Source organism: Limanda limanda, chromosome 4 (genome assembly GCF_963576545.1).
Source record: "Limanda limanda chromosome 4, fLimLim1.1, whole genome shotgun sequence".
NCBI classification, from domain to species: domain Eukaryota; kingdom Metazoa; phylum Chordata; class Actinopteri; order Pleuronectiformes; family Pleuronectidae; genus Limanda; species Limanda limanda.
The window spans coordinates 22,107,829-22,121,005 of record NC_083639.1 but is presented as its reverse complement, the minus strand read 5'-3'; the positions used below and the strand labels follow the sequence as shown (position 1 = coordinate 22,121,005).

The window sequence follows — 13,177 nt, the reverse complement described above, 5'->3', positions numbered from 1 at the left end:
TCTGACTAGTCCCTGGGGACATCGACATTACACAGCTGTGAGGAGTGAAGCGATGCAATACAAAAACAAAGAAACATAGAGGAATACAAATGCTTAGCTGAACAGAGAATGGAGATTGTGTTAAAGGCATTCTATCAAGAGACAGGAAGAGGCTGTGCACAGGGACGCTTCTAACAGGCAGCACCATCAGACGCTGAAGGAAACACAAACACTGTTGTTCTCACACACTGGACCCCGCAGACGACAAGGTTCTTTAAAAAGTTCAAGCTGAGGTAGATGAAGTCAGACTTGGCTTATTAGAAGATCCAGTTTGCGACAGCTAGGTTAGGGTTACACAGATGCAGACCGGTGGGAGTCAAGTCCAGGCTGAGCATGATGTCTCTCTCATCAACTACAAGGGATGAATTGTGTCGAGTTCACGTCCAGAAGATACTTTTTTTAAGTTGTCAGGCTTTTAGAACCCCAAAAAAAGATCTTAGGCAGTATCCTACCTGCACTTCAAAGCCTGATGTCAAGTGCACATGAAAGAAGGGACGGCATATAGCTCACCTGGTGGAGCTGCACTCCAATGAGGCAAGGCATCAACCTGCAGAGGCCTGAGTTCGATTCCGACCTGCAGCCAAGTATGCATGTCCTCCCCCCCTGTCTCTCCATCCAAGTTTCACAAGCCTATCCATTAAAGATGATACAAAGCCTCCCAAAAATACATGAATGTGGGATAAGACAATCATTTCAAGTAAACATCTACATTTTCTTTATAGGCCTGCAGAATGCACTGGCTAAAGGGAAATACAAACCAGAAGGTGTGGTGATTAATTGTTATCCTTCACTGCCAGTCGCATTAACACTAATTACTTTTTAAACAATGGTTGTTGAAGCAATTCATACATTAAAAACAGAAATAAAATACAATTCTCCTGACTAAATCAGAAGAATTAATAATAAATAATAAATAAATAATATAACATTGAATGGTAGACAAACATATCCTTGAGGGTGGTCCTTCTGGATGTATGCCTGTCACGTCACAGTCAGAGAATATTATCTTTTTGTGTAAGAAAAACAAGCCAGCGTGTCTAGTTTTGAGAGGATTTGCTCACAGTGATATAAAGGCCAATCTCAGCTGGAATGCAATGGATGATTGAAAAAGACAAATGCTTTTAGATGAAGTTAAAACTCTTCCATGGAGTCTGGCTCCAACAATTAGCTTCTGCAGGACACATTCTGACAGAGACGGTGCTACACAAACAAGTCTAGTGTTGAGTGAGCTGATAGCTAAGAAGCTGAAACCTCGCCCTGAAGGAGCCAAAAAAGGACAAATTGTTCCAAAGTACCAGACACTGAATCACTACGAGCGATGAGGATTAGTTTGAGCAAATAGTTTTGGCTAAAACCAGCTGTGAGCAGCAGCATCATCATCACCATCAATACCATCTGACATCAGTTGACTCGCAGGAGCAAAGCAGCTCCAAGCATCGCATTAGAGACGTTTGTGTTGTATGCATTCCGTAATTTAATATGACCGTCAAAGCATGTTTTGAAAATGAAAATGGTCCTAGGTGGGAAAATGGTTCCTAAACTTTGCCCCAGTTAGTAACATATACATACAGTATAGTACGTATAGTAAATAGATGTAGAAGGAATGAATATAGCTAGATGGAAATCAAAGTGTGATGTGACTGTGATCTAAATGTGTCGCCTTGTGGAGAAACTGTGAAAAGCTCCTGCACCGCCATGGTCCAACCTCACAGGCGTTTTCACTTATGTGCCTGATTAGAGCTTTCAGTGGTCTGCAGTTCTCACTGGAGCTTCTCCAAAACAAGGTCATCAATTCGACACACAATACACCACTTAGCCACTTATACTGACACAATAGCAGAAATACCTACAGCAGTGTAAACAAGACGATCTAACGCGCACATATTTCACATGGCTCGTCATGGCTGAATCAAGTGGAAACTAATGCACTGTACCTTCTCTGCCAAAACTTAATAGTTAGGACAAAATGTAAGTTTGCAATTACTGCATATTCACAAATGTAGACGTGCCATAAAATATAACGCCTTTTGTGTATCCAGAGGGAGATGTGTGAAGTCTGATAATCTGCCTCAACACTTCATTTATACTTCACCCTATGTAATTTACAGCCTGATTTGCTGGTCACAGAGTTTTGCAACTTGCTGACAGAAGCCTCCAATCAGCAGCCGTTAATCACTGTGTGAACTCTTCAAAGATGTAATCAGAGAGGTCACGTCTAACCCTAACCCTACAACTCCAGCCAATCAGAGCGCAGGATGCGGTGAAGTTGGTGAAGGTACATGTAGTGGTGAGGTACCCCCTGATTATTTTTACACTGCACAAGACTATAATCAGGGAAATCAAGCAATAACCATGTTTGAGGTCCAGGACAACGGAAAGTCAGTGCAGCTGTCACTAACTGCATCAAGCTCGAGTCAGAAAAACTGAATTCCTGTTGGGTTCAGGTCTGGCTTGGTCAGTTTTTTCTAAGGTAAGGAATGGTGTGGACGAGGAAGTGCAGTCAGAGTTATTCTCTGATCTTTACAACTGTGACATCCACTGAAGTGTTTTACCTCTCCTGCAGCTAAATTTCTGTAAGCCGGATGACACAGAGGAGCAGGAGGATCATACAGATTCACTATGTTTCTTCTCTTCTGTGTTTTTGTGACAAAATGTAGTTTGAGGACAAGTTGAGGGTTTCTCCTGTTGTTGTTGGAACTAAGACTGCTGACTTTGAAAGTCATTTTATGTGAGCTCCTGTTAAGAAGGCCTTGGTTGAGTCTGAACACTTCAAGTGAATCCCTATCACAAAGAAGTGACTTTACCACACCCAGGCTAATCCTGCTCTTCATCCCGGCTGGAGGCTCGTGGCTCCAGGCTCCAGATTCTTCCCATTAGTGATCAGGGGATGTAGCCGCAGTAGCAAGATCCCATTGATACATGCACTCAAGCAATCAGGCTGGTTTTAGCTGTTGATCGTGACGTTTAACCCAGTTTTTATAGAATCACACAACCAATTAAAGGTCAACCTAGCAAACCAAAACGAGCAGCACACCCAAAAGGCCAAATGGAAAACTGAGGAGCTCACATAATTATCATCCTCAACCAAACTCAAAACAAGTGGTTCTTAACATTATTCGAATTATTTCACAGCTGCTGTACATTTATATATGGTTTCTGACTGATGGAATCAGTATATTATAGAGAGTGGTATCAGGTTTCTGTGAACATCAGTCATCAGTAGACAGCTGGAAAGATCCACTGGAGACTCAGAGAAGTTATGATGTTCACTTGTCTCCAAACAAGTGTTCTTTTATGTTTCTATTCCAGTTCGCAAGTATTTCATAACATGATTCCTGCTATATTCTATCATGGAGGTGCCTTGTCTTGCTTCATACAAAGAACGACTCAGTTGGCATTAAAGGAAATCATGACATTTTTATGAAATATAATCTTGGACTCTTGAGGCTCCAGGGAAAATGAGCACTGGTGCTCCATCACACGACAAGAGGCACAATTTCATTGACTGAGGTGATATTTAAAGACCCTGAAAACCTATTTTCCCAGTCGTACTAAGAGTAATTGGATCCCGCAGGACTAAACTATTCCATAGTTTTATTTTCCATTATTCCACTTGAGAGACTTCAGATTTTCTGCTTTTCCCTGTGCATTTCTTACTGCTTTAAAGCTGGAAGGACAAATTTAGAAAAAAGGTGATGTGTGCATCAATCAGGGGTTTATTACATTTACATCGCAATTTGATCAGTACGTTTGCGCACTGTAAAAAAAAAATGAGATGAAACCACACACACGCTGTGAATGTTAAAGATTTGATTGACCTTTCAGAGGCTTTAAACCATCGTTTAGTACATTAATAGGAAGATTAGGTTAATAAGGATCTGTGTGGACTGGATGAACACATTGTGTGGTCACTTAACCAAGACATCCAGTCCCCCAATAAACAATTCAGCAAAATGTTGAAAACTGAGAGGATAATCTTGAGATGTGATTCTGTGGACATCCTCTGGCGTTCATGTCTGAAAAGTATTTCACAGAAGAAGAAAAAAAATGCTTTCCCCTCGTCTGAAAATATCATCCAAACAAGTCTAACAACAAATTTCAAACATTGTCTTGAATCATCTTAATGTGGAACTCCTCACTCCTCAATCTTATTGTGTTACTCCACTCTACACCTTTACTCCTGTACACCAATTACAGTATTGAAACTCTTGCTAGAGTGATTAAATCAGCTTTAGTTTTATTTTGACTTCTCTCTGTTTAGCTGCATGGATCCATTACTCTGAAACCGATGAGGTCAATCGGCCTCTCGGTGGAGCAGAATAATATTTTCCCGCAACAATCCCAGTCATGTAAATCTTAAGAATGTGTTAGGTATATGACCACAGAGAGGTTAACACAGCAGGCCCTCATTGAAACTGGTCCATAGTTACTTCACTGCAATAAATGAAAACTGATCTCAATGCACCGCCCTGAGAAATCAAAACAAATCCAACCCTGCCTGCAAAGGTTGGTTTAGTCCTTAGAGTGAATTACATAAAGGGTGCAGGTGGCAAGCACATGAATTCCAGCTATAGTGTGCGTGTTTTTGTGTTTGCTTGGGAAACCTGAGGATATCCATTCACAGCCGACACAACATTAGAGTACTGATTAACTGTTGAGCCCACATATTGACTATTAAGTCTGCACATGAAGCCTTCATTACATTACCCCCCCCCCCCCCACACACACACACGTACACACTCTTCCATGGCTGCGATTGTGTGTTTATGAGAGCGTAGAGAGAAGCTGCTTTGCTTACCATGAAAACCTGTAAATTGAAATCTCACTCAGTGATCCTATCCAGGTAATATCGTCGGTGTTTCTGATACAAGAGCATGATAATACTTTTCAGGTCACTCCACACCAAACTGCCTATAGGTGTTTATAGACCCACAGTGTTTCCAAAGTCTGTATATCTGTCATAAGTCTTTCACAGTTTACTTCACAGTCTACTTACATCTCGGTCAAAGCTACAACCCCCCCCTTCTTGTAGCGCTATTTGCTCCGTTTGGTTCCAGTCTAATCCAAACGTTGCCCACCCACTGGTTGACATGTGGGAACAATTTAGGGGAGAAAGTGCTTCTTATGTTCACTGAACGACCTGATAGGAGGGGAAACACTAACTGTTATGTAATGCGTTTGCATCTAGAGGTATTATCCTGTCTGCTGAAAGACAGATTAAATAAACGGAGCCAGAACCGCACACTTCCAGTGTGTGTGTTCACTGGGTCTCAGCGACATGCGTTTTCACAGCAGGCCTTCAGCAGTAAGTAGCACATGATCTCATTAATATTACTCAATTTCTCCCCCCCCCCCTCCCCTCTATAATTCCATAATATGCATGTGCGTGTGCTGGAAGCAGGGATATGCTTTAGCAACACTTACTGAGCTGCTGTGTATTCAATTATATAGGTGAACCATATTTTTTACTTGTTTTCCACAAAGCAAAGCTGCAAAAGTTTTCCCCCTGTTGCAAATGAATGGATCAATTTACCATCTCCTGCAGCAAATGCATTACTGGAAGACCATCTATGGAAAAGGTGGACAGATGGTAACAATTACATTCTCTTCTCAGGAGACAGATATGCTGTGAAATGTTGACCATGAATCAACAAGCACTTCCAACACGTTGTTTCATGAGGATTGATCTTTAATTATCACATTTTTCTTTTAACAACAATGCCGCTCTTTGAATCTGTTATGTCTTTTAAAGAGATGTTTATAATATGGGTAGATACAATAAACACTATAACATTATTCAACAGCAGCTCCCACTATAGCCTCCAGAATGACCATAAAGTTGAATAAGCACCTCTCTGAAGCAACGACCATTACACTTGACTTAATGAAGGTAGGATTTATTGCAGCAATGATGCATTAGAGGGAAATTGTTTTGGTTAGATGTAGATGATAAACATCCAGCTGAGTGTATTATCACCCTATTAGGCTATGGAGGCTAACATGTTGGCAAACAATGTCCCATTTGCACATCCAGCAGACACACAGCAACATTAGATTTTATTTGAAGTTCTCATTTTATGTGAATTCTCAGCTCCAGGAGGGAAGGGGGTTACAAAAGACCTCATAACATTCGCCCTGAGTGTCCGATCACAAGGGGTTAGCGCCAAGTACAGGTGTGAACACCACACAAATATGTCCTCCTGACATCCGAACACTCCGACTAAATACACACACAAATTATGCTTGCGACTTTTTCATATATTTTCACAGGAACACATATACAGGACAGATTGTAATGCCTAGTGTGAACAGACGTACTTAATGCTGTCCACTTGTGATAAGAGGCCTCATTTATAACCTTTGCGTAAGAAACAAAAAAGGGCCTGAAACTTGACGGGAGAACGTTAGCACTTCTACGATAACTCTGACCAATGCGTTCCAATGCAGACGTGAAGAGGTGAACTGAAGCCAGATTATTGATCCACTTCATCATTTGCATTAAAAACAACAGCTTTAGTTGTGCCTGCGAGACATAACTGTTCCATAAGAACCATCAATTGAAAAATATAAAACAGCAAATTGCCTTCAGAAGCCATTAGCAGAGTTGCAGAGCTGAGTCATTAATAGTTTTTAACAATATCTCCTAACACTGTGCGTGTATCATCAAGAACGAGTATGTGTAAAATCACAATTATATGTTAAGAGAGACTATTCACTTTCATACTTCATATTTCCAAATTATATCCCAGAGTGGAGGTTAAGATCCATCGATGTGTGAAGTAATCGGTCCGATTGCTCTGAATATATAAATACTGCCGTGACACTCGTGCATAATGCTGCGTGATGGATTCACTGGCACTGATAGAGGAGTGTGCGAATGGAAGGATGAGAAGAAAACAAGTGTTTAGTGATCAATTTTTTTTTATATTTACTGTATATATATTTTTTTCCCCATGATGATGACTCTAGAGATCTTTGTGCTGAGTCCAGTATTACACAGACCGACCCGACGAGGCCGAACCATCCCAGTACAAAAACAAATACTCACCACTCTGGTTTATCAGCCGACAGGTACGTGTGTAGTGATTTACACTGTATAATATTAACATTTCTATGTAGAGTCTCTTATAATAATTTTAAAAAAAATATTCAGTTCAATTTCACAGATTGTGGACTTTATAGTTGTCTCGTAATTAAAAAATCCTGCAGTTTGGGATGATTTAAATGTGAACAGTCGATACAACAAGTTCCTTCACTGTCTGACAGTGTGAAGTGATTATTTTCTTGCCTCCACCTTTGAATTAGGTCTTTTTTTTGTTCATGCTCCATTCTCTCTATCATCTCAATGTATCATCAGCAGCAGCAGCAGCGTATCAATGCATTTTCTTTATTAATGACATCACTGCTGTCACATTATATCGCTCTTCACCTCCACCTCACCAACAAACTCCTCAATGTCTGTGTCAGAAAGTTTCCCTTCCTCTTCTCATTGCTTGATGCCATGACTCTCCGTGGAAAACAATTGGTCAGATGGAAAATGTAACATTCATTGAATGTGGATGTGTAGAGAACAGAATATGAGGCAGATCTCACCTAACCCTTTTTTTGGTACGCCATATTTGGCTTTTGTGCTCACATACACTTTTAGTATGAAAAAAAAGATTGCTTGGCCATGAAATATTAGTCAGAACTAGGGTTGCAAAGGGGTGGAAAGTTTCCATGGGAAGTTTAGCTCGGGAATTTTGGGAATTTTGAAAAAAATTTAAAAATACGCAAATTAAACCCTGAGCAATGAACACATCATTCAAAACTCTATTTTAAAGATGTATGGAATGCAGCACATGCTGCACGTTGAGTTTCAACCCTCCACTGTGCATTCTTCCATCACATGCACAGATAATTCCCAGCATCCTGCACACTACAGCAGGGCTACTGAGTTTCCATGATATTACTCTGGAAAATATATTAGCATGCTGATTGAGGATTGTTCATCTGTTCATCTAGCCTATTTCCATTCATTTATCCATCAATTGTAAAATATTTTCACAGACGATTCCAATTGTTTGGCTAACTATTTATATCTCTGGCATTGCATTAGTGTTTTTTTACAAACTTTTTTCTCATCTTATTCTACAGAACAATGCCACGTGCACTCTCTCATGTGTGGAGACATTTCACCCCATCCAATGTAGAAGGAAAGGCTGTGTACATTTGCAAATACTGTGCAAAGACCTATGTTAAGAATGACACAACGATGCAGAAGCATATAGTCAAGTGCCCAAAGTTTCCACAGGGCTCAAATCAGCCTATGACACAACAAAATGTTTATATTTATGTCTGTATATGACAAGGTAAATACAGTTAGTATAAATTACCCACAACATTTCCAGTTTATTCCCGTATATTCCCATTAATTCCCATGGAAAGTTTCCAACTTTGAATATTCCCGGAATTTTGCAACCCTAGTCAGAACAAGGTGATAAGTAGTGGCCACGAGAAATGAATATGAAAAGTCTTACTCACATGAAGTATCCTGTATAATGAGCTTTAGTTTGACCATGTCTGCACTGAGGCCACACGGTCATGTTTGCGATTACTGGTCAATAAAAACATAGGGCCCTACTTCAGTGCATGATGACTCACCGTACAGTGAGAGGTTAAATGAACAGTGTGCAGAGAGCGTTGCTGTGAGCATATGGTATTTCCCCGCACTTAATATCTTCTTGTCATGACTTATTATCTCATCCCCAGCATCATTATGGGTGGCCACGTAATATAGATTTTTACCCAAATGTCACCAGAGGGGTCTTGTAGAAAATGGCAATCACATAAGAGCAAGAAAATAAAGCAAAATTGTTGAGTTTATTATCATAGAAAACTGGTAAACTAGCAAACACTCAACTTAAAATGAATGAAAGTAAAATTAACAAAATTGTTTCCTATGTTTGTGTATACCTGGGAAAACAATATGCCATGTATAGAGAACCCAACAACACATTTTTGCATCAGGACCCTAAGGGGGGTTAATCCGACCATGGTCTTTAACCAACTCAGCTAATAAGTTTCTTGGGGACAAACCTCAATGTTTCACTTGTAATGTAATATTGTGCACGTTTGTGTGGACTAGCGTCTCCACTTCCGGTAGAGTATATTTAAGCTTAAAAAACGGTGTAAGGGACCTCTTTTCCCGTCGAATTTGAATGTCGGGGCTTGCGGACACTTGGATGACACCATCACATGTTGATTTGTTATGTCTGAAGAAGACATCACTTTGGCTGTAACACTGTTTACCCCTAAATGTTTTGTGGACTCAAACACCTCACACACGCCTTCATCAGCATAACATTGAGTAGATAATGAGTGAATTTTCATTTTTCTGTGAACCATCCTTTTAAGTCTGATTTGGAAGCACCAGGCAACACAGGTTTCAATCAAATTATAGTCATTAAAGGTGCAACAGCCCACAGATGTGAGTGAATGCTGACCTTCTGTCAGAGGAACCACTGTTATGTTGAATGAAGGAAGCGAGCAAGGTACACAGGCACTATGTGGAATGTTTTAAAGCCATTGCTGCTGTAGAGTAATTGGCTACGGCCAACATATGCTCCCATTAACGGCCTCCAGGAAGTGTGAGCTCAATCCGTCCATGCATTGTTGAGTATCATAAGACCTGCATTTTCCTGCTTCATGAGCGACTGCATCCAATTAAAATGTGTCCCAATCTGTGGACAACCTGCTCCAATGCACAGACGTTGTGCTGCCTTGGCTGTATGTGTTTGTTATTGTTCATTTGTGCAAGTGTTGTTGATGGTGTCAGCTTGTTTGTCGCCTTGTGCAAACCCAGCTTGAGGAAGACAGCTTAAGGGACACACATAGACGAGCTTTGTGAATTGCTCCAATTACTGCCAGGGGTAACATGACAAGAGGAAGCGGCAAACCTTACCTACACACATGCGTCCATCTGTCATCAGTGAGAAGCCTGGGAAGCAGGAGCAGCGAGCCTGGCCTGCCACTGCTGTACACTGCTGACTGCAGGGACCATTTTCTACAAGAGAGACAAAGAAAATTATGAGCAGCATGACCTCAGTCATCTTCAGATTGCATGTGGCTTTGTCTCCAGGACAGTCTTCCCTAATAATGTCTTCACTTTCTAATCTTCATGCTGTTTCCCTGCTATTTCAGTGCCTCTCATGACCTCTAGCATTCAACTCAACGGAATCAATTCTCGCTATTAAACAGCTCCGTGGTCCTGTCACAAAGAGGAACAGGAGCGGTTTCAACCACCATTTCTCACACATCCTTCACAAAAGCTCTGCAGCGGTGAAGTGCCAGAAGGCCGCTCCATACATTGATCAGGATATTCGTATGAGTAACAGGCAGAGACACTTTGAAGGAGCAAGGCTTTTGTACGATCCTGGTGTACACTCCAGGGGATTAAGGGTTTCTGGGCCTGATCCCTTCCTGACTTTATCACGATTCAGCTCATGAAGCTACAGCAGCGTAAACACAGCAGATTAACTATGGCTGGACAGTTTATCAGTGAAAGTTCATGCTGCAGTTGGTTTTACTGCAGGAGGGAGCCTTCACCCCCGTCAGGCAGCACTTGGACACATGTCAGCCCAGTCTACTTGCTTTGCTTCAATAAAAGCAGCTGATGTGTTGAGCAGATGTATCCGGCTTACTGGGCTCTAGACGAGTTGGAGACTGGAGACACCAGTGACTGCCTGCACACTTGACTGCCTTAAATTAAAAAGCCCCAAACGCTGTCATCACCCATTACACATAAAGCTGTTACACACAGCTTTACCTAGAGGAGTGATCCACGAAGAAGGAAGTCACAGCGGGAGGTGAATATCAGAAGCCAAAATCTACAAATCACATTTTATATTCTAAAGAGAACCTCCAACCTTGTTCACAGCTACCTTTTATAGGTGAAGTGATTTTGGCAGAATCTCTTAAAGCCTGAAAATGACGTCCCCGGGGCTTCCTTGAATACAATACATCACTTATTATTTTCAATGAGGTCAATTAGCATGGCATCTGGAGTTCAGTTACTTTCAAAATTCAAAAAGAACAGTTCACAGTGGCTTCATTGATTCACACACTTTACTGTGTTGTAAAAGTAAATGTATATGGATAAAATTGCTATTTTTGTTGAGGTCACTGTGCTCCTGGGATCATTCAAAGCTTTAGCTCTGGTTTTATAGCCTATCCCTGGTCTATGACATGCCACAGCTTGATCTCAGAGGTCTATGGAAGTTTCTGACACGCAGGGTGCACTGTGGGACTTAACATACACATGTGTGTTCTGAACTATGTCCAATTCAACCAGTCAGCCAAAGAACAGTTACGTTTTGGACACAAAATTAATAAAGCAAACAGTGGAAGACAACAAAGGGTCAGAATACTTTTGTTTAAGAGAGATTTTGACTTTAAATACGTTTGCTAATTATTCTACTTTGTCATTATAAACTGGGAACTTGAGCTCATATTGATGGCCACTGTATGTACTGCAGGAGTGACTGGTTGTTTCAAACGGCTTGAAGAGATGTTTATACCTGACATTACATGATGTGCATTATACCTGGATATTTTATCTTACTCGCTGAGATCAGTAACCCAACCCACACAGGTTTGTTTTTATATTATTCCTTTAATAAGAAGAGTAAATCCATTTGAGAGTTATACATATATATTTAGGTTTCTATATGGATTGTGTTATTAAGCTACTATAAGTATTTCCACATTTGCCATGGTCATGTATGCGCAGGGTTTAATGGAGACCTAATACAAAGTCACTGCCTCGTAGTTGTTGCCTCCATATTAATATATATATGTTTCCTCTAAATGCATACATTCCATGCAAACTGAAAAGTGCATTATAGTGTAATGTTGGCAATACCTGTACATGGATTGAGGCGGACAGGGCTGCTGGTGGTAGTACTGGTGGTAGTAGTCTGTGTTGGGACCACAGCAGGACCGTCCTCTCGGACTCTGTTGTCCTCATCAGGACTCACTGCACAAAGAAACACAATATCAGAAAACATAACAAACATGACCGTAAATGAAGGACCACAAGGGATGTTTATGTTTCTGATCTATGAAACCAGTTTGAAAAAACTGAAATTAAACTCATTATATGTTCCCAAAATGCAAGTCACATTTGACCTGAGCCGGATGCTTTTGTCGTTATTCTCTTTTATAGAGCACGGAGAGGTCTGGGAATAAATTATCTTTCATTTGTGGTTGCAGGGAATTTTGATGAGCAGGTTTAAATGGCTCTCGTTCAACTGCCATTAGAATGATGATGAACCCGAGCTATTGGTTTAACCACAGCATAATCATAGAGAAATGACCATGTAGGATAAAGACTCAAGTAGTTAAGCTTTAAATGGAAGTAAAATACTATAGTTTTATGGTACAGAAACTCCTTCATCTCCTTTGAGTGAATTCCAATCATCATCTACTTTAGTGTCACCGATGAAACACAAGGTCAAGTAGGGAACAACATTAACTGCATTTGAAAAACTATGAAGACGACTATACAGTATACAGGCTAAAGAACTAGTGTAGTGTTCTAAACCTTCCTGTTTGGAGTGGGCTATTTTATTGTCGTGTGTTAATGCTGTAAAGCTTCTTTAGAATTATTATAGGGAAGGTTTGTCATTAGACAGCTCTACAATACATCAATTTGTGTGCTGGATGTTGTGTGCAGATCGTTTTACAAATGGTCTGTGGTGCAGAGAAAAGTTAGGAAACTTTGTGTTTATCTGCAATAAAGATTTATAGTCAATGTTCATAACTGAATTTTCTTTATAACTGTTCATGTGTGTGGATTTGTATACATGTTTAAATTATTTACTGAACTGGTGTGGTGTTTTCATTAATTAAATATTGGCTATTTTACAGGTCTGTTAAGCATCGGCACAATGTTGCTTGTTCAGAACCCCTTTATATTTTTTCATAACAGAAACTCTGTAATTCAGCTAAAAATAAAAGCATTACAGCAACAAAACACAAATAATGCCTTTACTTTGAAGACAACTTGTTAAGGCAGTGATGTGAAGTGGAAGTGATTTTGAAAATGTTGTTGCTATGACGGAGATCAGCACAAGTGACTCCCATGATTATCTGTGTC

At 40.4% G+C, this 13,177-nt stretch overlaps 1 protein-coding gene across 1 annotated transcript in view; it reads right to left on the bottom strand.

Moving 5' to 3' along the window:
* The window catches only part of fbln2 (fibulin 2), a 72,170-nt gene that overhangs the window by 20,868 nt on the left and 38,125 nt on the right, over positions 1–13,177 (bottom strand). The window contains exons 6-7 of the mRNA XM_061070519.1: positions 11,942–12,055; positions 9,983–10,084 (exon numbers count right to left, since the gene is read on the bottom strand). Of these exons, the coding sequence (XP_060926502.1) occupies positions 9,983–10,084; positions 11,942–12,055 (216 nt within the window). The remainder of the gene's footprint in view (positions 1–9,982; positions 10,085–11,941; positions 12,056–13,177) is intronic.